The 12516-nt window shown below is 29.9% G+C and overlaps 1 protein-coding gene across 1 annotated transcript in view; it reads right to left on the bottom strand.

The window, feature by feature from the left end:
• The window catches only part of LOC124536456 (protein embryonic gonad-like), a 117638-nt gene extending 106435 nt beyond the window's left edge, over positions 1 to 11203 (bottom strand). Inside the window, exon 1 of the mRNA XM_047113002.1 lies at positions 10412 to 11203. Coding sequence (XP_046968958.1) covers positions 10412 to 10459 — 48 coding nt within the window. The 5' untranslated portion in view covers positions 10460 to 11203. The remainder of the gene's footprint in view (positions 1 to 10411) is intronic.
• Positions 11204 to 12516: the final 1313 nt, after the last annotated feature.

The following is a 12516-nucleotide window of genomic DNA, read 5'->3' as shown; positions in this document are numbered from 1 at the left end:
TGTGTTCGACTATGGAAAGTAATTATAATCATCTATTGATATTCTAAAAACAGTTTATAAATTACGCCAAACGTCTTATCCATAAAGAACGAACGTATAACCGTCGGGTCGGATGGGTTCTCGACGTCGCCTAACCCCGATTTAAGTTTATTTTAGTTTAATATGTCGTTAAATGGTAGCTAATTTCCATGCTTACATGTTTACGTATATCTTATAAAGGGGGGTCTCCATATATAGGGTATACACACCACTCTTTACAATAAAATTACTCGACGCAAGATATAATACAAAGAAAAATTATGTAGATTTTATAGTTCAATAATATTTTGTTTTTATTAAATATTTGTTTGTTACGAGTACGACTCAAAACTCCGTTTCGTTTTAATCGATTCAAAGTAGGCTTTTACAAGCACTTTTGAAGCGTCATTTTACAATTTAGTGAAGATACCACCCGTTCGGAAAGTAGATTCTACCGAGAAGAACCGGCAAGAAAATCACTAGTTACTCTTTATTCACACTTAAATAAATTGACAACAATTATTGAAATAATATTTCTGAAAATCAAGCCGAAAGCGCTTTAAACTACATATAACAGTATTCAAATTAATTGTAATATAATATTATTTAGTGTTATAGTTAACTAAATTTAATAACATTGATCTGTTTGAAGTAGATAATGCTAATAAATTGAAAGTGAAAATATTGCAATTGCTTAATGATAATAATAATAATGTATAATTTAATAATATAGGTATATAAATTTTTTTTTGTTATTCTTTTAAATCCGTTATAATTTAAAATTGCTGCCTCTATTAATTTACTAATTTAATTTATAATTTTGTATCTTACATAATTGATTTAATGTTTATAATTTTAATGTTTATTATCTTGATAATTGCTTATTGTTTTCATAGTTTATCTTATAGACAAACTCAGATTAGTTTAATTCTATTAATTATATAAATTATCCTTTAAATTAAAACAAAATTGTAATTGCTGCTATTGTAATTTGTAATATCCTCCTTTTTTTCTTGTTGCTCTAATATTGTATATTAATTTATGAGTGGAAACTTGATTGGCTTGTGATTTAATTTGTATTTGTTAATATTAAGACTTATTGTACTGTTTGTTTCCCAAATAAAATAAAATAAATAAAACTATTTTTCAACAGCGGCTTTTTTCGCGTCATAGGGGTTCGTCAGGCGTTAGGCATAAAAAAGCCTATGTCCTTTTAGTTGCTTCATACCAAGTTTAATTAAAGTAAGGGCAACTGAGTTACTTCGCATTTATGATATATATAACTAGATTGAAAAAAGGTTATTGGTATACGTTACGTTGTATTATTTCGGTTACAATATACAAAAAGGGTATCCATTTAATATTATGAATATGTACAATTGTCTGCCTGCCTGTTTTACTTATTCAATTATCATAAAATTTAATATCAATAGAGTTTCATTAAATGTTTCCATAAATTGCAATAGTGAAAACATATCTCCAAATAAAGAAATAATAACAATTAAATAGTCTTATCAAAAAGGGCTATTAAATTATTTAAGATAATAATTGGAGTTTCGTATTACAATATTCGAAAGCGAAGTTGCAGTACAAACTTGCACGTCCGCGTTGAGATTGCAACAAACTTTACGGGTTCTTTGTATCGTTTTACAAGCCTGAAGTTTCCCTGTTTTACGACTCAAAGAAAGTGTTGGCGGTTGAGTACTGTTTTACGACCTCCTCTATTGTTAGTCACACAGTTTTCTTAACGTGCTATATTTCTATGTTCGTTTCATACAATGTACGTGTGGTCGTACTCTGAATGTTTGTAATGTTAGATAATAAGGAAAATAACGATTGACCGTTTATGACGTTACTGTATCGGTTTATTATTTCGTGATAATCCACACTTACGTAAATCGTATGTATTGTCATCGAATTTGAATACTCCATCTTTCTATTTACACTTTTTCGATAATTTTTATCATTCAAATGATATTATTGGATGTTTTTTTTTTTATAGTATAGGTTGACGGACGAGCATATGGGCCACCTGATGGAAAGTGGTCACCATCACCCATAGACAATGACGCTGTAAGAAATATTAACTATTCCTTACATCGTCAATGTGCCACCAACCTTGGGAACTAAGATGTTATGTCCCTTGTGCCTGTAATTACACTGGCTCACTCTCCCTTCAAACCGGAACACAACAATACTGCGTACTGTTGTTTGGCGGTTGAATATCTGATGAGTGCGTTGTACCTATACAGGCGGGCTTGCACAAAGCCCTACCACCAAGTAAATATCATAAAATACCATTAATTTGCCAGTATGTATACCTTTTTTAAATGAAATATTATTAATAATAAGATGAAATAAATAATGCGATGCATTCGAATCATTTAAATTAACTCGTCCATCACTCGTGTGTTCGTAATTCTGACGTGATACATCAACGCACGCACGTCTTGTGTTCTTGGCTTCGAAAAAAATTCCCGTTTAGCCTTCGACGATAAATAGTTCTCAGATCTTATCATATCATTTAAATTAGATTACAGATTAAATGAATACCATGTTATAACCGAGTAAGTCAAAATCAAAATAAATTTTATTCGAGTGGGCTTTTACAAGCACTTTTGAATCGTCATTTAACAATTAAGTGAAGCTACCACCGGTTCGGTACGTAGATTCTACCGAGAAGAACTAGCAAGAAATTCAGTAGTTACTCTTTTTCAACATGTAAAATATACAATCATATTAGATAAATACAATTATATATGTAAGTGATGTATCCTGCCTGGAAGTCAAGAGGTATTAATTCCAGCCTTTTTTATCGTCTACAAAATCTTATATAGAATAAGAAGTATTTTATCGTCTTAAAATAAAACAATATAATTGTATATTCTTAGTGTAGTGACTGTTAACTGTGGCACCTCAAAATATGTTGATTCGATATGACGCATGATTCGAGTATATATGTCAAGTGATTCTCAGATGAACACAGTGCATTTTTTATTTAAACAAATAGCTACATAACCTCATATAAATGTTATATATTTTTTATTGTTATGATTCATTAATTATTTATTTTATTTTTTTGTTTAAATCCTTGCTTGAAAGCTTGAATTATTCAAGCTGATAGGTACAAATCGTAATTCCGATACTAATTTAATTTCATAATCATAATCAGTCAGACAGTATTTAAACGTTCTGACTAAACGATCCGGGTCACGCGCATATTTCACGAAGAGCGACCCCTGACGCTTCGTGTCATGACATGACATGTCAGACACGTGTGAACGTGCAGCTCTGATTTGATTCGAAATTGGAGCGTTAAAAATAAAACACGGCTATAATCGTTTTGTAACAACAATGTTTTGATTACAACCTTAATGAAATATTATCCCAATAATGAAAGTCAGTATTATGGAAACGAGAAAACAGATTTTGATTGGGTACATTTTACCAATAAATCATTAACTTAATAAATTAAAACAGAAACTATTATACAACATATCGTTATACTATTTGTGTAACAAGTGGAGTTTAAAACAAATATCTTTCAAAAAGTCTTGATTGTAAGCTGTTAATTTTTTTTGTAATTCATGCTAAATTATTTACTTAGCTTTAATTTAAAAGAAGTGTACACGTTAATATAATAAGACGGGTATTTATTATGTTACAAGTAAAATCATTTTAATTATAAAATAAAATACCAGTTGCTAATATTAACTATCAATAATTTTTTCTATAATAAAGTTCGTACCAACTTTTACTTACCAAACATTTGACACCACAAATTCATAAGATCCTAATTGATAGTCTCGATTCAAAAAGAGAAATAGAAATATATGCGGTTATTAGTGATGGAATACTTAACACTACATAAAGCTCCGCCATTCTGTTGGTAAGCTTCATGTTAATATTACCTTTCACTTAATTTCCGAAGCATATTTAGTTTTCTGGTAATACCAACATGTGAATATCGGTGATACGCAACCGTTTCGGTAGCGTATTTACAAAGCCATATTTGTTATAGCAGACAACATGCCCAATATTTGACCAAATGTTGGTCGTGGCCGACAGTATATATTATTTGTTAATTGAAGTTTAAGTGGGCAAATATTCGCTAAATTAAACCAAACATCGAATTTATTGATTTAAACCAATTTTCGAGGCTTTAACTGCGTGATTTGTTTTATTATACTATAGAATTCGAGGCATTCTGTGTTATAAGCTACGACGATTTATGCTCAAGTTAATCAAAGAAAATACTTCATTATGATTACGGTACGTCGATAGAAAATATTTTAATATTAAATCGTATTTGAAGTGCAATATGTATAATTAAACAAATCATGATCGAAACAAGATATTTATGTAACCTTTTATTTTATGTGATAAGCGACAAGCGATGAAATAATACTCAGAGGGAATATTTGATAAATAATTCCCAGACAATGCTTACTATTTATCTTGTAGCAGTTGTAGCGTCTAACAAGTCCAAGTAATATATATTTTTTGTGATTATTATATGCGAAAGTTCCTATATTTGTTAAGCTCTTACGTTAACTACTAAGTATAGATTTTTTGCATGAACTTGGTTGGGGTACAAAAAAGGATATAACCTAATCAACGCCTGATCACCCAAGGATAGCTCTACCCGTGCTTGATGGGATGAATTGATCACTTAATTTTTTTTTCCTAGTATACATTGCCGGAGTAGTAGTAAGAGTAGTATTTTGTTCATAACATTTACTTTTATGTTCAGAAAAGTTAACTAGTCTTTCCTGTCCCTTCTCCTGTTTATTTATAAATAATATTCTTAATAGGTATATTTGCATATACAGTCAACTGAAATTTTATTTAACATACATACATTTTATTTCAATATTAAAACGCTGTTTCCCATCGCTTGGAACGAAACCCATCAGAACAAAGTAGAAAGTTTTGCGTCTAAGTTTTTACAACAGGGTGTGTCGGTCAGTGGGGACATATGACGGCATTTTCACCTCTTTATGTCGGCCTTTTTTATTGGTTCCGTTTAAACTCGCACTGGAAAATTACTCTCAGCGAGTGCACTGACAGTTTTACGTCCCACAGAGACTAAGTCTTTTCAAGTGTTTCGACACTTGTCGTGTTGTTGATGGCCGTTTGAATTTCACATGAGAATGAATTTCAAGAAGTTTGTAGACACAAGTTACGGATTTAAATTCGTATAATTCGATTTTTTATGAATACACAGCTCAGATAAAAAAGGAGCAACTATTGAGTTTCGAACCGGTGGTAGCTTCATTTAATTGTAAAATGACGATTCAAAGCCTACTTGAATAAAGTTTATTTTTGATTTTGTTTTTGAGCTAGCTTGATATGTCATTGTATCAAAGGTACGCTTTTACCTACGTTCATAACATTTGTATAATAATTATATTGTCAACATTTAATGATAATACAAAAGTTTTGTTTTTTTTTCATTTACTTATATTTTTATACAAAAATAATGTAATGAAGCAAGTTAATAGAATTGAAATTAAGCTGATATTTTCTGTATGAGCGGATCAATAATTTGTAAAAGTTGTCATGTCGCGTGTACACCGTAACAACTGATCGTAAAATATAACTAATTTGTTAAATGCTTTTTATAAATGTCATCAAAATTTACTATGAAACAAAATTAATATGTAGGTATTCTTGAACTTTTTGCATTCCTTTTTCAAAAAATAATAATAACTTTAAAAAATTATTTATAAAATATTAAATATCACATTTTTTTAATAAAAACGAATGTTATCAATATCAAGTAAATAACTTATATTTCAAAAAATTTATAGTGACACCATTATTGTAATATATCTTAATTTAAATACAAAGTGCAAGTTTTAAATAAGCTCTTGAATGGCTTGTGCAAATAAAAGACTTCAACGCGTTCGTCCATATTCCGTCATTTTCAAGACTGACCTTTTAAATCGATAATCCATTAAATTATGATGCACAATATTCGACAGCATCGAAATATTTTTGAAAAATAAATAAAACAATATTGCAACATTTCGATATTTTATCTTTTTTCTGATTTCATCTATCTAAACTTATCTATCTCATTCGAAGAGAGGTGAAATTCAAAATATCCACAAAAAGTCAACTATGTTTTAAATAATTCTGTTCGACTTTGTAAATTAATTTAAATGTCAAACGACGACGAGGTATACACAAAATAATTATGAGTTTAAATCATGATAGTGATATTTAAATTGTCAAATGTTTGATTAATACAATTATTACTGGCAATCTTTTTTCAGAAAACGATTTCGCTAAGAGTTTAAAATATGAATTGATTTGTATAAATCATTCATGTATATATAATATATGTAATACGTGTACATAATATTATTGCAACGTAGTATTAGTTAAGCTTTTGAAATAGTCTTTGGAAGGAGAAATGGCCAGAAACTATGCCATACTAATATTATATGAGATGACACGATGGAGATTGATCGGTTGGCGTTGGGCTACCTGATAAATGGTCACCATCGCCCACAGACAAAGCGCTTTAAGAAATATTTATTACCCATTCCTCTACTTTACATCGCCAATGCACCAATCTTGGGAACTAAGATGTTATATCCCTTATACCTATAGCTATGCTAGCTCACTTACTATTCACACAAGAAGACAGCAATATTGAGTACTCTTGATGTGGTCTAATATCTGATGAGTCGGTGGTACCTTCCCAGACAGACAAAGCCTAACCACTAAGTGTAAAAATATTTACAAAACTTACTAAGTCTACTATATGTTCATACTTATAATTTCCAGTAAATTACTTAAAACAGTCAACATTTTTTTGTACGAATATGATAAGAAAATCATATAGCTACCTTTGTTTTGATAATTCAAACGCTGACACGAAACGTCACTAAAACTAAACTAAAAGTTTCGTCCGTTTTCGCAACCAATAACATTGGACGTTCAAATACAACCTTACGATTTGACATCTTCACCTCCTACTTATTATTTAATTCGGTAACCTTTTACGAAAACTAAATTAATATGATTTATTCATTTTATTTTTTTGAACAAAATATGATTTATTGAGTGTGATATGAGTTCCGTATATAGATTCTATAGATCTACACATAGATTATAAAAAAATTATATATTTTACTAAATGCTAAATAGTTTTGTAAACTTGGTTCAAAATTAATAACATGCCACTAATAATGAATAGATTTCGTTTAATTTATTTCTATTTATTAGTGTAATACTATCATAATAAAGAGCACTCAACAATCCAAGCCATTCCTTGTCCCACGGTGCAACTTTTTTCTTTCTTTATTTATCGTTTCTTTTCATCATACTCTTTTTAAAAGTACCAATTTTAACTATTAAATTAAATATCTATGACAAGATCAACAAACTGGTATCAATATTATTTTGCTTCTAAAAATGATCTTTATAAGCCCTTCTTTTCAAAACACAGTCCATTTTTTATAATTGTCCTAACCATGGGTTCTAATCTTCAAAATACATTGGTCATAATTATCTTTTACCGTTTTAAAAGTATCATCACGTTAAAATAATTTAATTACTGTATTAAAACAATATATAAATGTAATTAGAATTATGCGCTCTATATTTTAAATGTTTTACTTTAACGATTAGTCGTTAATTATATTTTATATATCTCTGTAATTGCGAACTATATGCAGGATGCATAGTTCGCAACGTAACGTTTAATATACGCGTTATGTTTTGTCTTGAAACAGAATAAGTTTACGATTGAGTTGAATGACAAATAGTAAAAGGAAAAACAAAAACAAAAGACGACAAGATTATTTAAGTTGAAAAAAAACAAAGTGTCAAGCAAGATTAATGAAAAATAACATATAATTCATTTGGAATCTATTGTCTGCAGCTCATTTCTCTTAAGATATACACATATTTAAAATGCATATACTTGAGATTGTTGTTATAAATAGATCGCAATAAAATAATTATTTGTTAATATAATTTTCATTATTTTTTTGCCACATATTTTATATTTCATAAAGTTACAAAGAACAATATATCTTTTACTTCGAATATTTTTTAAAGAAAATAAAGATTTTAACATATTCATAAAATATTTTATACACTGACCACCTGGTCCCTATTCCTTATATGGTATGGTCATCATTTATTGTGAAATAAATATTTATAATAATACAAATTAAGTTATAGTATTAAATCGATCATTATCGCTTCAAAAATATATTTCTGAACAAATTGACCACATTATAAATTTTTTTTTATTAATTTTATACATAATTTTTGTAATCCTACACAAGGAACATTGGAAATATTTAGCTTTATTTATTTTTACTTCTGTTGTTTTTAACAAATTATTCAATTAATAATAAATTATATATTCAATGCATTATTTTCTTTAAAATGAACGTAATTTAAAAAATATCTAACTATTAATCCTACCTTCCATCTTGTTGTTGTAGTTATTAATATATGATATAGTTTTATAATATCTTAGAGACAACACTTTTCGAGTAGATAGATAGAACTCATAGATGCGAGATTTCAAGTGCTAAATTTATGTTTATAATTAATGTTACGATTGGTTAATAAATAACATCATAAGCTTCATATGTAATATATCATTTTGTTTCACGTATAGCCTAACGAAGTAGAGAATCGTGGTGGTTAAGCTCGAAACTATTTCCTCGAGAAAAGAGAAAGAAACAGTATAATTGACTGGCTGTGTGTGTGACTTTAAGTTATTGAAGCTTTAATAATAGATGTGTTAATTATTAAAAAAGTGTAACTATCCGCAGATAACGTCTTCGCCGAATCTGTTTACATTAGGGCTTGGTGGTTATTTAATCCTTTATACCATTAAAAAAAGCACACACAAGCTTACTTAAATAATCTATGGATTTAAGTTTAAAATCCTATTTTTTCTTTTTTAATAATTAGTCAAGAAAAGATAGGAAATATAATTTTAGTAAATAAGTCTAAAACTAATTACTAATGTAAGTTAATTAATTTAATGCTATTTAAGAGTAAGTTTGACATTAAATAGACCTAATTATATGTGGATAATTATATATAAAAAATCAATACCAAGTGACTGGAACGAAATAAAAGAAAGACAAATTGAATATTGAAAAAGTGCCACGGGCGCGAAGTCTATGGGTAAATTACTAATAAGAAAAAAATATTGTAAGGTGGCGAAGAATGTTTTGTATCTGAATACCCTAGTGGTGACACACAAGAAACTAGTATCTATAAACACAATATATATCGTAATTACAGTATAAAGAAGTAAAATTCATTTGTTTGTATATAGGGATAAACTCCGGCAATATAAAAACATATCCAATGGTATAAAGCTATATGATTCCTGAGTCCTATAATATATAACTTATAATTGTATCAAATTTTATTCTTTATCAATAATCTGCAGCCGTGGGTCGACAGTATCTTTATTAAAGATAGATAGCAACGTGACTCGAATAATCCTTAGAACTAAAACATAATCTCATTACAGCTGATCTCATCATTTGACATTAATAATATGGAAATAATTTTAAAAGAGTTTTTATATCAACATTGAATAAATAACTTATTACTTAGTTAACTTGTAGTTTCATAAAAATTGTATTTAAATGTTAGTAACATATACGCATGTAAATAATTATACCTACGCTTCTTTTTTGAAATTGTTAACATTGTATTTTTATTGATTTAAATAATCAAGCGATCGAAATCTTTTTAAGTTTATACTATAGCCGCATTCATACACCTATTGGCCTTAAATATATATCTAAAGAAATATAATCAATACATCTTTTAAAATTAATATTGAATATGATACAATATATTATCGATATATTAAAAATAATATAGTATTGTGTAACTACAAGGCCAATTTGAGGTTACGTGTAAAAAAATTACGGTAATATACTTACGATGGTATCGTAATCAATCATTTATGATCTGTGATAGGGATTATCCAATGCAAACATTACTTGATTACAACAGGTCACGGATTCGATTCTCGAACGTGTAATAGATGTATTAGGGTCGGAGTTTCGAAATCATTAATATGTGTTTTACTTTAAGGAAAAAGATGTGATATTGAAATTGTATATTTTTTCTAATGTTATCATCTATACTGTTAATAATAATTTTAGTTATAAAACAAATTAAAAAAATGGTATAAAAACTTTATACCGCTGTGAGTTATATTGATGTTACTTCAAATTTTTTAAATTTATCGTAGGTGTTTAAGTTAAATTCACTTCATAAAGTAAGTATTTTACCAAAATGTTTTGGTAAAAAGTAATGCAATGAATGATCTAAGTATTATTAAAGGAATAATTACATTGTAAAATTGATTATAATATTAAAAACTTACCGTGAAGTTTGGAAAATCTGGTAACAACAGCAACTCCGATGTTTTCATAAAAAAAGTTTGATCGTTTTCCACTCAACTGTTTTATATCATATCATGTTTTCACTCACACTAGTTTTGCGCACAATTACCGGAACACAGAAAATGTAATTGTACTATTTCTATAAATATTTGCAAAAAAAAAATGTCCGATATAAATCGCGCGAATTCAAAATTGGAGCGCGCGCGTCCGTGCGTACGCGCAACGCGAGTCACCCGATTCGTTTTTCAAACCGTCCCCGAGGCTCACTCGGATGTGGCCCGTGTGTGACTGTACACTCATCTTGCACTTCACGATCACCGAAGAAGACACATTCGCTGTCCTTCTCGCTCACCCGTCGTGATCTATCGTCGTCCCCCTCCCTCTTATTATCAGAGGTTAAACCGCGCTCATCTGTCAGTCGGCACGCGGACACCGGGTGGGAAGGTCGCGTCCACAGTTACCGTTACTTTCTCTATGCGTCGTACCATAAAACACGTACCGTATGACGCCCGCTATTTTGTCGAGCCGCCGATGCTTCTTGGTAATTTATTTATTTGAGCGCAGGTGCCTCTCTCGATATTTTATTGATGGCCCGCTATAGGTGTGTCCGCTTATTTTAAAGGGCTTCCAGGTCGAATAACGGTTGTTTACGATTATGAAACTCATTGTTTCGACATAAAGTTTTATGAGTCGCGTTTCCAAAATGAAATTAGGTCAAAGTTGACAAAAAGTCAAGAACGTAAATGAGCTGCGTTGACATTAACGAGCGATAAATCAGCGCTCGCGCACAAAACTAGATCACCGAAATCGAGCGGCGGCGAAATTTATCACCGACCAATCGGGTGCTCGCGAAATGACATGTACGCTAGATCACTCGCTTAGATCATCGGCGCGCGCGCAGCACTCGCGGCGATTGGCGTGAACGGCACAAGCCCCGCCTGTACCGTTATAGGGGGGCAATGACTGCCCTCCTAAAGTGGGGGTTTTGTAGATCAATGAATATAAGAGGGGAGCGGTGACATACGCCATTTAATTAATACGACCGATGCTATTTTATTGTTAGATAATAAATAACAAGATCCGCGATGGACGCGGAACTGACACGCGTCTGTGACTGAGCTGTTTATTTCCTGTTGCGCTGCTATTAATAATACATGAATACATTATGTACATACAATAAAACATAAAAAAACATTAATATAAAACCTATTAATGCAAAATACATGTATGTTTAAAATATTAGGTTAAAACAAAGAATCAAAAGGATGGGACATGAAAACGGAACTTAAAAGTTGTGATATATTTTATCATAATTAACTATTTTTACATTAACTTTTGTTCAATAATAATAATAATATTGATTTTAATATTTGATCCCAAAACATTTATTTGATAAGTTCTCGTGAGGTATATTAATGTATATCCATAATTTACAACAGTGATTCGTAAAGGACACATTGTTAGGAACAGAGGTATATTTATATTATTTATAAATTAAAAGTATCTTAATATTCTTTACTTTAAAATGCAAGACTTAAAATGATCTTCTTTTCTTCAACAATTAAATAAATATAAAGTATTGTCAAATGTTTAGAATACTGAGATAAGCCTAGATTAGGCGTTAGCTTTGGGCAACCCCTTCTTGTTATCCATCAGTACATTTTTTTGTGTTTCGGTTTGAAGATTGAGCGACGCGTTGTAACCGAGGAACGTAACATCTGAGCTTCCTATCTTATCCTATCAAATTTCGTGTCTAAATATCATGGTGAATAAAACTGCCAAATTAGTTTCCTAAAATTATAATATTCTAATTAGGTAATCTTAATTAAAAGGTCGTATCGTAATCTTCCTCACGTCTGTATGTAACTGAACATTTACTACTAACGATGGACCGATTTGGATGAAATCTTTTGCGTGTATTCCTGTACATCCATGGATGATTTGGAATGGACCCATTATGATTGAAACATAGATAAAATCTTATTTCATCTGGACGAAGTCAGAATGGACAGCTAGTACCTACATATTTACTATAAATAAAACTAAAATTAAAAGAATTTCACAACTCCAAAACCTTCCAAATAGA

Source organism: Vanessa cardui, chromosome 16 (assembly GCF_905220365.1).
Source record: "Vanessa cardui chromosome 16, ilVanCard2.1, whole genome shotgun sequence".
In the NCBI taxonomy this organism is placed as follows: domain Eukaryota; kingdom Metazoa; phylum Arthropoda; class Insecta; order Lepidoptera; family Nymphalidae; genus Vanessa; species Vanessa cardui.
Note: the sequence above shows the minus strand (reverse complement) of the source record. Positions and strands in the feature narration are given on the sequence as shown.